A 20,445-nucleotide genomic window follows, 5' to 3' on the forward strand; every position below is an offset into this window, starting at 1 on the left:
GACGTGGCCAAAGGAACAGCTGTTGACATTTCTTGATGTCATATGGTTTTAAGAGTCTTACGCCTTTGTATTGTGCATATTTTCTATCTGAACCCTTCCACTTCTGCTAAGGAAAATATCTTAAGAGTCCACGAAGAAATGTTTAACATTCACAAGAATAATTCGAAGACTTTGTTAGCTGTTCTTGCTATTGTTGTCTATAAAAGCATCCATATCACTGTAGGCCCTGGCGATGTCTTCCGCACCACAAATGGCCTTACGTATTAGCCCTCTTTGATTCTCTGAATACTCATTTGAGAGGCAGTCTCGTATCCCATACTTGTAAAGCAGTACGATGCAGTTAAAAATTAAAAAATCGCCTTTAATGACTTGAAGATTTTCGAGTGCTGTTAAGTAGAAGACGATTCTAACATTATAGAAGAGCCGCCGTTAGCTGAGAGTGCAGGACATAAATTTGTAATTGAGATGTCGTTGATTGGATTCTCCGTAGTTAACAACTTACTTTTACTTTGTTTTATTCGAATTTTATATTTATTATTAAAAAGCAAATGTTCATAAGCAAATTTTATTTATTGTTAATAGTAGCACTGTCATATAATTACTAATTACAAAAACAATTTTACTAAAAATATATGAAGAAATACTCGTTAACAAGCGTTTCATTTGATTATGCATAACTTAAATGAAAGTGAAGAAATGTTGCTACTGGCCAGAATCGAACCAGCGACATCGCGATTACAAATTTATGCCCTACACACTTCGCTAACGACTGCTCTGTTATAATGCTCGATATGTCTTTTACGCAATAGCGCTCAAAATCTTCAAAACATCAATGGCGATTTTTTTCATTTGTTAGTGCATCGTAATGCTCTAGAAGATAAATATCCTAAGAGTCGCCAAGGGGCAACTGATGTTTTGCAGTTTCTTTTTTTCAATGTGCTGATGGAGTCGGCCCAAATACTGCTCACATTTCATGCGACGCTCAGTGCAGCCAAGACTGAGTAGCGCAGCTACATGGCGGTGGGAGACAGCATGTAGCAGAACAGCATAATGAGACGAGGTTGTTACTCTTGTTTTATCGTCCATTTTTAACACAAATCGCTAAATCGGATATCGCATTGGACTAATCTGAGACAGCTCTATCGAATGAAATCGCAAAATATCGCTTCCAAACAATTTTCTTTAAAACGGGAAACAAACCGAGGTTTTCAGTTGTCACTGGGCGTCGTCGAAACTATGTGATGAACAGTATTTGTTTGGGTCGACTCCATCCAAACGTTACAAGAACAAAATTGTGAACACCTGCCGAAACACCGCGGAAACGCGCCTGATGATTCTTAGGAAGAAACGCATGATATGCCACGAGTTTGCCACGAGCTGTGGTGGAGGCAGTACCGGCCACTATGATTTTTGGACTGTGTAACGCTCCAGCCAACTTTGTACGTATCATGGGCAACCTTCTTCGATACCTAAAATGACGACCATTCTTTACTATAGGGATGACATTGCCGTTTTCTCTAAGAAATTTGAAGATCTAAGCAGACTAACGAACATGTTCAACCGTGTTCAGACTGCAGGTCTCTGCTCGAAACCGAAAAAATGGTCACTCAAGAAATAAAAATCATGAGGCATCTACTGAATGGCGATGCAGTTCCTCGCGGTGCAGAGAAAGTATGTGCGGTCACAGATTTTTCGACTCCTTAGCACATTCGTGATGTGAGAAGTTTTCTCGGAATATGCTGTACTAAGGGCGATTCATAAAGGAATTCTGCAGCAAGGCATGCCCCTTGCAAGAACTCTTGCATGGATGTACCAGGTTTTTGTAGAACTAGGTGCAAGAAAAGGCGCTAACATCGTCTCCAGTTCTAGCATTGTATGACGAGAAAGCCAAACATACAATATAATACAAGCAACATACAATACAAAACTTCACACAGACGCTAGAGGCTAAGGGATCGATGTAGTTCTCGTGCATTTTTCTAAACTTCTGGAAATGTGATGGCTTATGTTTCTATAGTATTCTCCAAGTTCTCGATAGACGAGGAACAGTGCTTTGCAGTTGTTTGGGCCGTCAGTAAGTTCCCGCCCTTTTTATTTGGCAAACGATCCGCCATTTTGACGGGACCATAATTCTCTATGTTAGCTGATTAGCCTGGTTCCGGCCGTATTTATTTGGCAAACCATTCGCCACTGTGACGGCGCCACCATTCTCTACGCTGGTTGACTAGACTGAAGGATCCATCGGGTCGGCTGGCGAGACAGGCACTGTGGCTCCAGGAGTATGACGTTTCAGTGCTATACAAAACGGACTCGAACACGAGGATCCTGACTGCCTGCCAAGTAATCCTTTGATGGAACCTGACAGCTCTGACGAAATCTCAGTTATTACTGCGTTAAATGACATTGCTGCATAACAGACGGAAGATCCAGCAATCCTGAAAATTATAGGAGCCTTGGAGAAGCAACCGACCAAATGAGAATTACAATTAGTAAACGTAGCACTGTATAAGAGGAACTATCATCCAGTGGAGTGGAAATAGTTGTTCGTCATCGCAGCTCATTTACGACCAGATATCTTTAAGTATGTTCGCAACGCTACGAAATCTGGGCACCTGAGATTCGTTAAGAATCCACTCAGAATCAGAAGCAGGTACCACTGACCAGGTCTTTACCGATCCGTTAGAAACAATGTGAGCCGTTCTGAGAAATACCACTGACGGAAGCAGTGCCGAAATCGCCTCCGGGGCATCTGGTACCTATCCCGCCTGAAGCAGTGCCATTCCACCGAACTGGAATCTACCTCTTGAGGTTCCCGGTCGACCAACTGAAATTTATCGATAATAGTCTGCACTGACTATCTCATCCACCACACTACCATCAAAGCTGTGCCGAATGTCAAACCTCTGGAACCTGACGCTCCTCGTAGAAGACATTATTATGAAACAACAGAGCACCTTGTTTAATGATCTTTGATCGTGGAAAAGTTATCCAATCCAGACTAATATCAGAGCTAATGTCACGCTGCGGCATCATCCACCGCCAAAAGACGAATGCTCTCACAGAACGCTTTAGTAAGATGTTGGCTCTCTATGTACGTTGATCTTTAACAGGTGAACTGGGATACAACAGTGTCCACCATGACAGTCGCACTCAACACGGCAAATCACGACACTACAGGTCCCAGTCCGCGACGCCTAATCAGTGGATACACTGTTCCCCTTTCAATAGGGCGATGCTTGCCATGATTACGTGTCACACCTTACCACCAGAATTGAATAAGCAAGACCGCTGGCTCGCGTACGGACATCGGACGGCCAGGAGAAAGAGCGAGAGCGCTAGAATCCCAAGCACCGGCACAGGGCGGAGGACTTCGTGTCGATTTTTTACGCCTGTGCGCAAAGTAGGTCTATCGGAAAGATTACTGAACTACTTTGGGCCCTGCTGTATGCTTTGTGGCTTGTCGGACGCCATTTATGCAGTCGAGGGTTATGCCCTCCATCAAGAAAACAAAAGCGCAGAGGCGTCGTCTATGTCCTCTGCATCAAAGCCCCATTACAGTCCAGCGACGCAGTTCGACGATGGGAGGTTCAATGAAACCTAAGGCCTACTCCACGACCGCGAAGCTTCGCAACGAGGGTCTACCTTAGAAGCTGATCACAGTGAAGCTGTGGTGCTTTGAGTGTGGCGTAGTGGTCGGCTTCACTGGTTTAGCGGGCTTTGGGTCGCCTGTTCAAACCAGAGCGTAAGCAAATAATTCATTATTTAGTATTTATAATTTCTGGTAGGTTCTTGAAATATCTGATTTTAAAGTCTGAGTAGTCTGAAATATTCGATGTTTGTATAAATACCTACACTTTCCGTCGAGAGCGGCAGTTACGTACTGGCTGTGCGTTGATGTTCAGTGCTAAGTATTCTGTTTCGCTGACGACCTTGCCTTCGGATTTGGACTTGTTAGTGTGGTTACGTTGCATCAAAACTATATATACATGGGTGTTAAATAATGTGCGAAACCTCTGGGGGATGGATCGAGTTACAAGGAGCAAAAATGTTCATGTACGCATATGGTCAATTTTTTACAATGTCTTAGTTAAAGAGACATTTTTATCGTTATATGTTTGCTTCGTTTCTGTCCTTTTGTTTCAAAATTTCCAGCTTGATTATGTTGTTCGTTTCGGGAAGCGCTTTACCAAAGTCTTCTTATGTTTATTTTAGTTGTCATGGCAGGTCTACTAGTAGATAACTAGTATCTAGAACACAGTCAGTAGTGGAAGCTTACTCTGCAGTTCTTATTGGACTCGCGTTTAGTGTGTTCTGAAATGCCTGCGCCACCAGGAATCGAATCGGCTATTTCCGAGACGAGCATCACAGAACAAGCGTGAGTTAGCAACTACCAGTCACGGGTGTGACGCCAGCTCGGGCGTAATCTTATTGTACTGTACAGTTATGGCTAAAATGTAGTCTAATCAGCACACGGCGGACATGCAAAGGATGTATGAACTCGCAAACTGTGATGTGTTTGAAGCCAGATGTTTGTATGCTGAAAGATTTCCTAATACACATTTGCCGAACAGAAGATACACAGAATACATGGACGTCTTAGGAAGACAGACAGGCTTATATGAATAAAAATAAAAGGTCTTTTCCTTGTGGAAGACCAAACAGTGTTAGAACACCTGATTTAGAAGATCGAGTACCTCATCATATTGGGGACAATAATGGCTGCAGTACCAGAGAAATAGCAGAAACTGAGAATGTGAGGCGTTTAACAGTGTGAAAAGTGTTACAAGAGGAACTTTTTTATCCATGCCATCTTCTTACTGAAACGGATTGTCAGTCCACAAAAGCCGTTTGTACTTTGTTACTGGGTATGTGTGCTCAGGACCATACTTTCTGTCTACCATACTATTACTATTCACTGATAAAGCAAAGTTTACCAGAATTGTAACAACATACATGTATGCTTTGGAAGCAAAACATCAACAACAATTTAACATTAATGTATGACCTGCCGTAATTAGAGACAGATAAATTGGATTTTTATTTTCCATGGAACACTCACTACAGCATCATACAGTGACTTTTCAATGGGACATTTGAAGGTGTTGCTGGCAGATGTTCCCAACACTTACGTCAGAACGTGTGATTTATGCGCAATGGGGTACTACCTCATTTTGCCCTGCAAGCAAGAACAATTTTAAATCAGCGTTTCGCAAATAATTTGACAGGTTCTGAGGCGGAAACATCTTGGCTTGCCCTATCTCTTGATCTCAGCACATGCCATTTTTATTCTTGGGTACATTTAAAGGACATAGCTTATTCGAGACCTATCGCTAATGTTGATATTCTTCGCCAGCCAGTTAAAGAAGAGTTGAGCAGAAACCTGGAATATGGGAGCGACAATCCAAGATGCGGCGTTTACAAGCGTGTATTGGAACCAACGGTAGGCATTTTGAATATTTAATTTAGTCATCAGAAGACAAAATCTGAAATGAAAAAAATACTTGTAGAACAGACCTGGAAATCTAAAAACAAAACGGAGGAAGTTAAACAAAAACTTGCCAACGAAAATGTTAACTGATAATACGTATGTATGAATTCTCTTACTACTTCTTAGGTAATCTATCCATTCCTCAGATGACGAAATAAATCTCGGGTGAACAGACTGGTACGAGTGTGCATAGGACACAATATTTCGGCAATCGACCACGTTGCCATCATCAGGGATAGCATGCCGTATACGTAATCTCGAATATTAAAGAACGTAAATTGATGACATTTTCTTTTAGAACACTTTCTCAGTACTGTGTTGTATTGTATTGTATGGATCTGGGGACCTAGAAACGACGGAGAGGCTTCGTCCCAGCCGTAGCCCTCAGTGATTCACAACCCCACAACAGGTTACAGCAGTCCACTCACCCCACCGCCGCCCCACACCGAACCCAGGGTTATTGTGCGGTTCGACCCCCAGTGGACGTCTCCCACACCCGGGAACCTCTCATACCAGACGTGTGTAACCCCAAATGTTTGCGTGGTAGAGCGATTACGGTGTACGCGTACATGGAGACAATGTTTGCGCAGCAATCGCCGACAGTGTAACTGAGGCGAAATAAGAGGAACCAGCCCGCATTCGCCGAGGCAGGTGGAAAACCGCCTTAAAAACCATCCACAGACTGGCCGTCACACCGGACCTCGACACTAATCAGCCGGGCGGATTCGTGCAGGGGACTGGCACGCCTACCCGCCCGGACAGTACTATGTTACTTCATCCTTAATTGAACTGCCATAACTTAAAAATTCATGTGCGTTAGAAATAAGTGAAAATGTGATATTTGTGTTGATAATTGCAGTGATTTGTTCATCCAGCTACCAGAGGCTCTTGTACCCTCTAAAACAAAACCGACACACCTCGATGTAATTAGCCTAAGGGGAAGGAAATCTGTAGCTGTGGTCTACGTGTACAAACAAACAATTGCTTACAATTTTAGAAAAAGATGGATGATGTAGTGAATAGAAAGATCCTCATAAAGTGAAGAAAGTCAATAACGCGTTAGTTCACCTCTGGCCCTTATGCAAGCTGTTATTCGGCTTGGCATCGATTGACAGAATTGCTGTATGTCCTCCTGTGGGATATCTTACCACATGGTGGGCGGCAGCCAGGCTGGTATTCCTCCGCTGTTTGAGGCATTTCCGTAGCGGCCTCATCACTATAGACAACTCTACTCCAGTCAATGAGATGTCAGGCTGAAGATGTGTCTGGAGATGCCCAGGACGGCGGTGGGATACCAACAGGACTGTCGTGCGCCACACGGTCTAAAATCAGGAGTGACGCTGTAGGGTGCAATTTCTTTCGTAGCAGGATCCTTTTGATTGTCATCCACGGTACTGTTACAGCACAGTGGGACGTCGACGGTATTCTATGCGCTGTTTTATTGACCTTCATCGCAAGCCATCTTCGGCTTACATTTCAGCAAGATAATGGCCGCCCGCACACGGCGAGAGATTCTAATGCTTGTCTTCGTGCTTCCCCGACCCCACCCTGGCCAGCAAGTTTCACGGATACATAACCAAATGAGAACATTTATAACATTATGGACAAGGTCATCCAACCATGTCGAGATTTTCATAATCTACAGCACCAATTGGACAGAATCTGGCACGATATCCTTATGAGGACATCCAACAACTTTATCAATCAATGATGAGACAAATAACTGCTTGCATAAGCGCCAGAGGCGGACTAATGCGTTACTAACGTGCTCAATTTGTGAAGCTCTCTCTCTTTAATAAATCATGAAGTTTTTCTGAAATTGTAATCATTTGTTTGTCCGTACAAGTACATAACAGCTACCAATGTCCGTTCCATTGGCGCAATTCCCTCGTGGTGAGTCTCTTTCTTTTTTTCTTTCTTTTTTCTTGCCGAGTATACGTTGTTCGAAATTTTTGAAGTTGACTGTGCTCGCAAATACTCAAATCTTCGAAGTAGATTTTTTCCGAGATGTTTACAGAGGTTTCTCTTAGTGCTATAGGATATTGACGTCCAGACATTGACCTTCAAAAGTTGTGACCTTCAAATGCTGTAAGTACGAAGGAAGTGGATGTTGGCCTGTCTGTAAGGCCTTTGTGTACAGGGTGAAGAGTATTTAAACAGACAAACTCTGGGAGGTTGTAGGGGACATCAAAACAAATATTTTTCCCTAATGTCATTTTTTCCTATGAGGATTATTTAAACCGTTGGAGACAATATTACGGTCTTCAGTTGTTGTAGGCCGTATTACGCTCTTCAGTTGTAGGCAACTGCTGTCCACCAGTGTAGTAGTGCATTGTCTCTGTTTACTAGTGGAGCGATATATCTGTGGTGAGTACACTGATATGGTTGGTGCGTACTAAGTAGCGCACCACAACGGACGAGCTGCACAGCGGGTTTATCAACAACAATATCCTAATCACCATATCCCGCATCATACGACCTTTGCTGCTGTGTACCAATGCCGGCATGAGACCGGGTCATTTAGCAGATTACCTGGACAGGGACGCTGCCGCACGGTAAGAACGCTGCAATTTGAGGAAGCTGTCTCCCAGCATGTGGAGCGGGATCCTTCAATCAGCACTCGTGTAATTGCAAGTAACATGGGTACGAATCAGACGAATGTAAGAACAGTCCTTCGAGAGGAATTGTTACGTCCATTTCACTTACAGCGTGTCCACAACCTGGAACCAGTTGATTATCCACCGAGAGCACAGATTTCGCAGTGGTACCTGGAACAGTGTGAAATTCATCCTACATTTCCATCCTCTGTGTTGTTTACCGATGAAGCAACGTTCGGGCGTGATGGAGTCTTCAACATGCACAATTCGCAAGTTTGGAGTGAGGATAACCCACATGCCACAGTTACTAGCGCTCATCAAGTGCGGTTCTTCGTTAATGTGTGGGTCGGTGTTGTTGGGGACTGTTAAATTGGGCCGTATCTGCTACCTAGGCCATTAAATGGCAGGCACTATTACAATTTTCTAGCTAGAGCATTGCCAGAATTGCTGAAAGACGTCACGCTCCCTACAAGACAATGCATGTGGTTCCATCATGACGGGACGCCGACACATTTCAGTCGTCGTGTGCGTCGACTCCTGGACCGACGGTTCCCAAAAAGTGGATTGGTAGAGGTGGTCATGTACCATGGCCTGCTCGATCCCCAGATATGTCCCCTTTGGACTTTCTTGTGTGGGGAGAGTGCGCAACCTTGTTTACGTAACTCCTGTTGCTACAGCAGAGGATCTGGTTGTCCGGATAGTAGCAGCAGCAATAATTCAGGATACTATTGGGGTTAGACAGAACATGATCCGACGATGTAACCTTTTTTTTACGTGTCAATGGTGGCATTTTTGAAAATCTACTGTAACTGAAATTGGTTTGTGTTAATGTGTTGGGTGTGGGACATAAAAAAATGGAAAAGTGTTTGTTGGTTTGCCGCTAGAGAAATCTTCCTCTACTGCTTCAAATACTCCTTATAGGAAAAAATAACATTAGTGAAAAATATTTGTTTTGATGCCCCCTACAAACTCCCTGAGTTTGTCGGTTTAAATACTTTTCACCCTGAATGAAGGTCCTTCAAGATGGTGATATAGCACAGTTTAAAAACGCTGCAAACGCAGGACAGGTGAAGAAAGTGAGCACAGTGCTATGAGTTTCCAAGTGCAATGGCGGCGCAGTAGTACTCACATGGGGTATGCCTGCCCTGTGGGCCCCCTGCAGTCCGGGTGGTCGGTGAGCGCGTCGCCCCACACGTACTTGAGGCGTGTGCCCTCCGCCGGCCCTCGACAGGGGCTGGCCGATCCGCCCACCAGCGCCAGCGCGGCGCTCCAGCAGCACACCTGCAAGCACGAGGCACTGCAAATCCCTGTCCACACACAGACGTTCATATATTATCCTTACGACTTTGGACTTTAAAAAAAAAATGGTTCAAATGGCTCTAAGCACTATGGGACTTAACATGTGAGATCACCAGTACCCTAGACTTCGAACTACTTAAACCTAACTAACCTAAGGACATCACACACATCCATGCCCGAGGCAGGATTCGAACCTGCGACTGTAGCAGCAATCCGGTTCCGGACTGAAGCGCCTAGAGCCGCTCGTACACAGCTGCCGGCCTTCAATAACTTTACAAGTGTACTAGATAATAACTCATTTGCAAACACGAGACAACATGATTCAAAAGTTTTTTTATATATTTACCAGCTGTCGTAGAGCTAAGCAAAATCGTGGACGTCATAGGTGAAAGCTGTGTAGCCTGGTTCATAAAGGCGAAGTCCGATACTAAAGTGTAAGGAGACGTAATGACGCAGAATGGAAGGAAACCACCATCCTAGCAGACTATTCCGGCTTGGCATACGCCATTTATAGGAACAGTAGCGTTGCCCTTAACCAGGGAGAGAGTTACCCATTTGTTTCAGACGCCATCCTGAACGGGTGTTTGCAACGAATCCGACAAAATCAGTACGTATGGCGATCAGAGAATTGGAAATATTACGATCAACGTGCGCTGTCTTCCGTACGAAGTGACATCTTTGTCCCTAGAAGGTGCAACTGCTTCAAGCACTGAAGTCGAGGGACAGACCTTAGTTCTTACAGTTTGCAGTGGTTGTCCTAGTCAAGACTGACAAAGACGACAACTTTTTGGAAAAGGAGTCACTTATTCAGTATTCAGAAACTCTGAACTGTCGTAATTTTTGTATATGGGAATCAGAGCGGCCTCATGTTACATGTGCAATGGAAAGAGTGTGTCATTGTGTGGCGCGGACTTATGCACAACTACATCATTGGGCTACCACTTTTCACCAGGTGTACCGTCAACAGAGATGTTTACCTCGACATGTTCACACCGTTTGTCTTGCGACAACTGGGACACATGCAACCTGACTTCATACTCCAGCAGACATTGGAGAACTCCAAAATCTGTTGGTTGGTTGATTCGGGGGAGACACCAAACAGCGAGGTCATCGGTCCCGTCGAGTGAATGAGGGGGAAGGAAGTCGGGGTGCCCTTTCAAAGAAGCAATCCTGACATCTGTCTGAAGCGATTTAGGGAAATCACGGAAAACCTAAATCAGAATGGCCAGACGCGGGTTTGAACCGTAGTCCTCCTGAATGCGAGTCCGGTGTGCTAACCACTGCGACACCTCGCTCTGTTCGAAGTCTGCTCTAGATGGTTTACTTAATGTTGTTGAATCGGCCGTAGTGCCGCTTTGATCATCACTGCAGGTGCAGTTTTTGTACACAGGCTTTTGCCAGTATTGTCACACTAATGATACGGATGGTTTGAAAACAGATGGTGTCCGAAACTGGTGCTTTTATTGATGTTCATCTTATATCCTCTTTTCAAGTCACTGTCCATTCCGTTCAATTGATCTTCCAAGTACTTTGCTGTCCCAGACAGAATTACGATGCCATCGGCAAATGTCAAAGTTTTTATTTTTTCTCCTTGAACATCAATTGCTACTCCGATGTTTTTTTCATTTCCTTTACTGCTTGCTCAATGTACAGATTGAATAACATCCTGGATGCTCTACAACACTGTCTCACTTTCTTCTCAAGCATTACTTTCCTTTCATGTCCTTCGAGTCTTACAATTCCAGCCTGGTTTCTATACAAGCTACAAATAAGCTTTCGCTTACTGCATTTTACCCCTGCTACCTTCAGGATTTCAGTCAACATTGTCAAAAGCTTTTTTTTTTTAAGTCTTCAAATGCTACAAACGTAGGTTTGCTTTTCTTTGGCCCATCTTCTACGGTAAGTCGTAGAGTCAATATTGCCTTGTTTGTTCCTGCTTTTCTCCGGAATCCAAACTGATCTTCCTGGAGGCCGGCTTCAGTCAGTTCTTCCACTCCTCTATAAATAAGGCTTAATTCGTGTTAACATTTTCAACCATGAATAATTAAACTGATAGTTGAATAATATTTATCCTACCAGCACCTGCTTTCTTTGTAACATTCTACTAGAACTCTGAAGGTATTTCCCCGTCTCATCTCTTGCGTACCAGATGGAATAGTTTTGTCATGGCTGGTTCTCCCAAGTATCTCAATAATTCTGACTACTCCCGGAGCTTTGTTTCGACCAAGATCTTTCAGTTCTTTGTCAATTTATTCTCCCAGTATCTTATCTCCCATCTCATGTTCATCTATGTCCTCATCCATTTCTGTAACATTAGCTTCACGCTCATTTTCCTTTAACAGCCCCTATACATACTCCTTTCAGCTTTCTCTTCTTCGCTTTGTAGTGGTTTTCCATCTGAGCTCTATCCTTACGTTTGTACTCTTGCCATTTCTGCTCAGTCATTTGCAGTTCCTGACTATTTCATTTTGTCTATATTCAATGTCATCTACTTCATTAGATGCATTTTCACGTTTTCTCCTTTCGTTAATTATATTCAATATCTCCTATGATATCCAAGGATTAGTAATGAGGCATATAGACAGTAATTTTTTCCTCACTCAGTACACTAATAGAACAGTACTGAATATCGTAACGCAGTGCCTTCTACCACAAACTGTACAGTGGCGTACGGGAAATATATGTAGATGTATATGTAGGTGAAATCGCTCTTGGCGGGGGACGTAAATCTCTTCGTTCGAAATCCTGGAGTTAATTATTTTTCCATCTAGTACATCCGCTGATTATAAGCGTAACTGATAAGAAGGTACACCAATCTCTGCTGTCGCATTCACATTCATTTCTCTGGATCAGAACCGGAAGGAAACTTTAAAATCATCCGTACCACTTCAATAACATACTTGATAGTTTGTATAAGCACATACAGGATTTGAACAATAACTTTATAATATACCACAGCGATATAGAGAACATCGAGACCAACAATTCCATATGTGGCACTTATGGTCCAAATAATCTGGAAACTACTACAAATTGGCATACCAAAAAGCACCTAAGCTATAGGGCACGCGCAATGCGTGAGATTGTCTATATTCTCTCGCTCTTTGCGCGCAAATAATTGATCCTAGAGAAAAAAAACAATATGATCTTTTTGTTGGCCATTCAATATACTTTAATTTTGCACTGGGATATGTTTCCGCTAGAGGACCCCCATTCTCGAGTTATTCAAAAGAAGCGTACAAAAGTGACTTTCAAATACACCCCATCTTCACACACCTCCCACCGCTCAGGATATTTATTATGTTTCTCACGGGACTCCCTCTTACCACTGTACAAAAATTTGAGACTATATGAATTGTTTCTCATGTTCGACCGTTTCGGTCTCGAAACTTTCTGACACCTTAAAACTGTGCCAGACCGAGACTCACATCGAGCCTTTGTATTTCGGGGCAAGTGTTCCACCATCTGAGCTACCTCAGCAAGCCTCATGGCACGTCGTCACAGCTTTAGTTCCGACAGTACCTCGTCTTCCACCTACCAAGCCGACCGCGGTGGCCGAGCGGTTCTAGACGCTTCAGTCCGGAACCGCGCGACTGCTACGGTCGCAGGTTCGAATCCTGCCTTTGGCATGAATGTGTGTGGTGTCCTTAGGTTAGTTAGGTTTAAGTAGTTCTAAGTTCTAGGGGACTGATGACCTCAGATGTTAAGTCCCATAGTGCTCAGAGCCATTTGAACCACTTTCCAAAATTCACAAAAGCTTTGTTACATACCCTTATGGTTAGCAGTTTTGGAAGAACCAATATTTTTGATCGTCAGTGACAGGGCTATGACGCCACTGGCATAATCGTCTATTTCTTCAATATTATTAAACTTCCCCATGATAGCAATGCAAAAAAGAAAGACTTATCCACGTTTAACATAAACTAATTACGTTTTTAATTCTATCGAACCGTAACCCTTCTGAGCACATTAGTTCTATAGTAAGAAGCCCAGACAAACAAAACGATTCAGTTGTTAATTTTATGTTGTTTCACTAAACTGAGGTAAAATTTACAGACACTTCAATAGTGCAACTTGCAAGTGCATAATAACAGCCCACAGAATGAAGACAAAGGAAGAGCTAATAGGGGAATAATTCATGTAGTCGCTAATTCGTGAGCAGTACCACGAACAACATACTAAAATCCCGACATGGGGGCTGAGAGAGGTCGGGTGGAGTTACGTTTGGAGACCACTTTTGTACGTTTCACTTGAGTAACTCAAACTGCGACCTCTAGCGAAAACGTGTCCTGTACAGAATTGAACTACATTATTAAATTTCCTACAGACAACTACCTGCTCATTGTTTCTTCAGGACCAGTAGTTTGCTCGCAGACAGCAAGAGAATATTGAAAACCGCGAGCATCGCGCATGCGCTGTAGCTTATGTGGTTTTTGTAAGACAAACTGTCGTAGTTTCCCGAATTGATGGAGCACAAGTGGCCTATACCAAACTATTCGTCTGGGCTTCCTCTACACCACTGTGATACGCTCCGAACATTTATTGTGTACTTTGTGTAGTCTCGTGAGAAAATATTTATGTGCCATATGGCAACTGCAAGGAAGTATCAAAGAACAACCTGCATTACCTTTAAAAGTGTGTTCCGTCAATTTCCATGCCTCCTGCTATCATCCTGCTAAAAAAGGGCGCAATTTTCTGTCTGTGTTCCTAACGTTCAGACTAAGATACTCTTCCTTTTGTCAACGTGTTTGCTTTTGGCTGTGATTAAAAAGAAAATGTACTCCAGGCAGCAAAGCCTTTATACGGCATACCTTACGTAAAATGCAAAATAAAAGACACACTCCATTTCATTATCTTTATTCATTATCCCCAGAGAAACCTCCGTCATTATGTGGTACTTTATAGACTACTATAATTTTCTCTGCCACGTTACTGCATAGCAAATTTTTACTGCATGGACTGTGTGCAATCTAAAAGCGGTGGCAGTGTTTAATAAATTTAGAAGAGCTGCAGTTTTTGTTCCTTACTAGATTCGCACCCGTTGCTGGTGTCGCGTAGACTGTATGATGTACAGAGATTTTGTTTTTGTTTTTATTTAATCGAATGTTTATGTTGTCCACAAATTGCAGACCTTCTAAGATTTTCACGCTAATTAAGGCCATACAAGCACGATCTTTTCCGAATGTACTAACCAAAAAGCGATTCTGCTAGCTGGAGTCCAAAGTTTTAAAATTATTTGAAAATATTATCAGCGATCTTATATAATATAATTAAATATATATAATTAAGAAACAGTCTTCATCGCAAATTTCTTTTAATTGGAGTGACCGGTTTCAACCCCTAAGGATTATCTTCAGACTCTGAAATAACATACGTACAAATAGAGGGATCCTTACAGTATCATATATACACTGTAATACAATTACAACCTACATATACTCAGAACGGCAGGTGGACTTCCCTCTATCTGTACGTATGTTATTTCAGAGTCTGAATATGATCCGTAAGGATTGAAACCGGTCAGTACGATTAAAAAAAAAATTGCGATCGACTGTTTTTCAATTATATACAATTAAAAAACAGTCGATCCCAAATTTCTTTTAATCGGAATCACCGGTTAATCCAAAGTTATTATTGATCGTGCCTTTTGCGTTCTTGTGAAGATATTTACATAGCAACTTTCATCCCCTAACAAGTATTCCTTTATATCTAACTGAGAAGCGAAATACCAATTTTCATAAATTTAACTTTAATACCAGTTTTCATAAATTTAGCTTTAAAATATTTTTAATGTTTCGAAATATTTTCAAAAGAATTTTCATCCGCTATTGTACTCTCTTAGAGGATGAATTTCCAGAAGCCATGGAAAACATTTCTTTTATTTGTAATCGAGAAGTCAAACACTAGATGTAGCCTTAAAAATTCTTTAATAGTTCTTTAAGAGTTATTTATTTTCACGGAAATTTCACCGACTATTTTACCCCCTTAGGGGCTGGCTTTCCAAAATGCTGGAACACGTATTATATTCATTTTCTGACTAAGAAACCAAATACCAATAATTGTAGTTCTAGCTTCAAAATTCCTTAATAGCGACACACTTTCAAAAGTCCTCTATTTCGTTACCTTAGGGGTAGAATTTCGGACAATCCCTTCTTAAACTATGCCTACAGTATAAGATCCAAATCTTATTCAGATTTCAAGTTTCTATCCTTATCGGTTTGGGCTGGGCGATGATGAGTTCAGTCAGTCAGTCAGGACATTATATATACTAATATGGTTTCTGTTCTTCCGGACATGTCCGAAAGAACAGATACCATCTTAGTATATATATAGTTAAAGCTGACCGGCCACTTGACCATCTTCTTCTGTGTGAATGCACAAACAGTGCCCGAACTCTTACGGGAATCGGCAACGCGCCACGAGTAATGAGTATAATGGGCGGGGACACTACGAATGTAGTGCGGGACAATACGTTGAGAATGTGGGTTTCGTGTGAGGCGTGCCAGAGATAAATCCTATATGTCCTAGGTGGCTCAGATGGATAGAGCGTCTTCAATACAAGCAGGAGATCCCGGGTTCAAGTCTCGGTCGGGGCACACATTTTCATCTGTCCCCATTGACGTATGTCAAAGCCTGTAAGCAGCTAAGGGTGTTCATTTCATTGTAATTTCAGTCAGGACATTGCCTTTTATATACAGCGATTTGTTTTAGTGTAAGTTGTTTGCACCTCTCATTTTATGATTCCTATGATTATCGCTTAGTGGCGTTGCTGTCGAGAAATATATAATACACACTACTTCCGAGACTGGAGAAGTGCAGTGATGTCACTCAGATAATGGCCGTAACACGCCATTAGTGAGTGAGAGAGCTCCTGGCCTCGCACGCAAGCCCGCAGAGGCTGTAGTTGTCTGAAAGGAAATGCCACGAGGCCGGTGGCGGCGGTGACCGGCGCTACTAATTTCTCGGCGGGAGGTGCTTTACTGACCACGGTGGTCAGTGACACGGTCCGGTGCCGTGGCAAGTAACCCCGGAGTGTTTCGGGCACGCTGGCGGAAGCGGACTGCAGCCGCGTGGGTGGCGGAGCAAACTTGTGACTCAGCTTTCTCCGAAATATACACGCCAAGTCAGCAGCATTCCTCTCTTTGCTCAGGTGGCGTTGACACGGAGTCTACAGGAAGGGCGACGACCTCACGAATGTCGCCAGGTTCTTTGTTTCCGCTTAACGGTATACTGGCGTTAGAGATGTTTTTGGAAACGTTCCCGTTGCTTTCAGTCATCGTCACTCACAAGCAGAGGTCCACGGCGGTAGGTTCGACTTATTGAAACCACCTACACGATGATGTAGGTTAAGGTCCCAGGTATTAACACCCTGCAGCCATTCACCCTGGCGGGCCTTCGTTTGCGAGTAATCGATGAAAAAATTTCCAAATTTTGAGTTATGCTGTATAGTTTTTAAAAAGACGTGTTCCACAGACAAGTTGCGTAACTTGATGGTTACACCACAAGCCACATATGCAAGACGTTGTAGGTTTGAACCTCATCAAGTGCTTTGGCGTTTTTTATTTTTAAATCTTTATAGAAATAACTCTGATAATTACTTCAATTCAGTTAAATAGTTTAAATGTAATTATTTATTTCTATTCCTTTGTCACATAATTTTAATCACAGAACTACCTTTCTCGTTTCCTTTCATTTTTTCTTCCTATCTCGTTTTCCATTTGGAATTTTTGTGCATATGAATTCAGTTATTTTTTTTAACTAATCTAGATTCTATTTCCCGTCCTATATCTTCGATCGTGTTCTAGCATCATTGTTTCTGTTCCTCATTTTACTTGACTTTCGTTTTACTCATAATCCTTTCGTTTAAATCTTCAGCTGCTTTATTTTGTGCATATTCCAGTAATAGTCTATGATTTAAATGTTTGTATGCCGATTACCATCAAGAAAATGTACGTCTTATGACGAAAATTACATTTCTGATACCATTTCGCAAATAAATAGATATTTTCGTGATGTGTGTTTCAAACTATAGATCAGCTTTTTCAAATGTTTAAATATTATGATGGATAAATAAGAATAATTAAATTCACATGTACAAAGATTCCAACAGGAAACAGAAAGATGGAAAGAAACAATGAGAGCAACTGAGAAAGTTAATACGGTGATAAAAATAGTGCGACGAAGGGACAGAAACTAAAAAAAAATTAAAGACATTAACTGAATAAAAACAACGGCCAGTCATTCCGTAAAAAAATTAAAAATAAAATAATTCGAAGCATCTGACGAGAGTCGAACCCACAAACTCTTACCTATGAAGCTTGTACTGTAACCACTGCATAACACAACCAGTTCATATGACATTGATTTTTTTTCAACCTATAAAGCATCACATGACATTCCTAAATTTCTTTTTCGGTGATTGACCGCCCACCAAGGTGAATGGTTGAAGAATGAGATAGATAGGATTTTAATCTATAGTACCGTATAGATGGTTTTTAAAAAGTTGATCCCATAACTGGGCACCTCTCCTTGTTAGAACTAAACTCGGAGATAGCTTCATTCTACTCTGTGAAAGTCTACTTAATAAATTCCGACAAGCACTTTTAAGTGAGGAATCTAGGAATATTCTACAACTCCTTATGTATCACTCCCTACGCTGCAGCCGACTATATTAGACGACGTATAGCAATAGGTTTTCTGTGCTATTACCTCAGTGAATTAGATTTAGAGTTAACTCGCGAGACAAGGTTGAAAGGTCATGTTGTTGTTGTCTTCAGTCCTGAGACTGGTTTGATGCAGCTCTCCATGCTTCTCTATCCTGTGCAAGCCTCTTCATCTCCCAGTACCCACTGCAACCTACATCCTTCTGAATCTGCGTAGTGTAGTCATCTCATGGTCTCCCTCTACGATTTTTACCCTCCCCGCTGTCCTCCAATACTAAATTGGTGATCCCTTGATGCCTCAGAACAGGTCCTAACAACCGATTTTTACCCTCCCCGCTGCCCTCCAATACTAAATTGGTGATCCCTTGATGCCTCAGAACATGTCGTACCAACCGATCCCTTCTTCTGGTCAAGTTGTGCCACAAACTCCTCTTCTCCCCAATCCTATTCAATACTTCCTCATTAGTTATGTGATCTACCCATCTAATCTTCAGCATTCTTCTGTAGCACCACATTTCCGAAAGCTTCTATTCTCTTCTTGTCCAAACTATTTATCGTCCATGTTTCACTTCCATACATGGTTACACTCCATACAAATACTTTCAGAAAAGACTTCCGGACAGTTAAATCTATACTCTATGTTAAATTTCTCTTCTTCAGAAACGCTTTCCTTGCCATTGCCAGTCTATATTTTATATCCTCTCTACTTCGACCATCATCAGTTATTTTGCTCCCCAAATAGCAAAACTCCTTTACAACTTTAAGTGTCTCATTTCCTAATCTAATTCCCTCAGCATCACCCAACTTAATTTGACTACATTCCATTATCCTCGTTTTGCTTTTGTTGATGTTCATCTTATATCCTCCTTTCAAGACACTATCCATTCCGTTCAACTGCTCTTCCAAGTCCTTTGCTGTCTCTGACAGAATTACAATGTCATCGGCGAACCTAAACGTTTTTATTTGTTCTCCATGGACTTCAATACCTACTCCGAATTTGTCTTTTGTTTCCTTTACTGCTTGCTCAATATACAGATTGAATAACATCGGGGAGAGGCTACAACCCTGTCTCACTCCCTTCCCAACCACTGCTTCCCTTTCATGTCCCTCGACTCTTATAACTGCCTCTGGTTTCTGTACAAATTGTAAATAGCCCTTCGCTCCTTGTATTTTACCCCTGTCACCTTCAGAATTTGAAAGAGAGTATTCCAGTCAACATTGTCAAAAGCTTTCTCTAAGTCTACAAATGCTAGAAACGTAGGTTTGCCCTTCCTTAATCTAGCTTCTAAGATAAGTCGTAGGGTCAGTATTGCCTCACGTGTTCCAACCTTTCTACTGAATCCAAATTGATCTTCCCCGAGGTCGGCTTCTACTAGTTTTTCCATTCGTCTGTAAAGAATTCGCGTTAGTATTTTGCAGCTGTGACTTATTAAACTGATAGTTCGGTAATTTTCACATCTGTCAACACCTGCTTTCTTTGGGATTGGAATTATTATATTCTTCTTGAAGTCTCAGGGTATTTCACCTGTCTCACATCTTGCTCACCAGATGGTGCTTTTTACCTACTTGATCCTCTGCTGCCTTCACTACTTCATCTCTCAAAGCTACCCATTCTTCTTCTACTGTATTTCTTTCCCGCATTCCTGTCAATTGCTCCCTTATGCTCTCCCTGAAACTCTGTACAACCTCTGGTTCTTTCAGTTTATCCAGGTCCCATGTCCTTAAATTTCCACCTTTTTGCAGTTTCTTCAGTTTTAATCTACAGGTCATAACTAATAGATTGTGGTCAGAGTCGACATCTGCCCCTGGAAAAGTCTTACAATTTAAAACCTGGTTCCTAAATCTCTGTCTTACCATTATATAATCTGTCTGAAACCTGTCTGTATATTAAATACACTGAAGAAAAAACATCTCATCACAAAAAAATAATACAGAGTAATGAAATTTCGGGAACGTATTTACGCGATTAACATTGCAAGATCACAGGTTAATGTACGCGCAAAGCAAGTCATTGCAAATGTGAAATGCTGGTACACTAATAAGCGGTGTAACTGCGATAATGTTGAATCAAGCCTGCAAAGCCGGCCGGAGTGTCTGAGCGGCTCTAGGCGCTACAGTCTGAAACAGCGCGACCGCTACGATCGCAGGTTCGAATCCTGCCTCGGGCATGGATGTGTGTGATATCCTTAGGTTAGCTAGGTTTAAGTAGTTCTAAGTTCTAGGGGACTGATGACCTCAAAAGTTAAGCCCGATAGTGCTCAGAGCCATTTGAGCCAAGCCTGCAAACGTGTATGCATTGTGCTGTACAGGTGACGGACGTCAGTTTGTGGGATGGAGTTGTACGAATGTTGCATTTGGTCGGTCATTACAGGGAAGGTTTACGTTTGTGGATAATGAA

The 20,445-nt window shown here is 42.2% G+C and overlaps 1 protein-coding gene across 1 annotated transcript in view; it reads right to left on the reverse strand.

The window, feature by feature from the left end:
- Positions 1 to 20,445, reverse strand: part of LOC126284968 (uncharacterized) — a 149,953-nt gene that overhangs the window by 55,202 nt on the left and 74,306 nt on the right. The window contains exon 2 of the mRNA XM_049984246.1: positions 9,215 to 9,366. Coding sequence (XP_049840203.1) covers positions 9,215 to 9,366 — 152 coding nt within the window. The remainder of the gene's footprint in view (positions 1 to 9,214; positions 9,367 to 20,445) is intronic.

This window comes from Schistocerca gregaria, chromosome 8 (genome assembly GCF_023897955.1).
Source record: "Schistocerca gregaria isolate iqSchGreg1 chromosome 8, iqSchGreg1.2, whole genome shotgun sequence".
Classification (NCBI taxonomy): domain Eukaryota; kingdom Metazoa; phylum Arthropoda; class Insecta; order Orthoptera; family Acrididae; genus Schistocerca; species Schistocerca gregaria.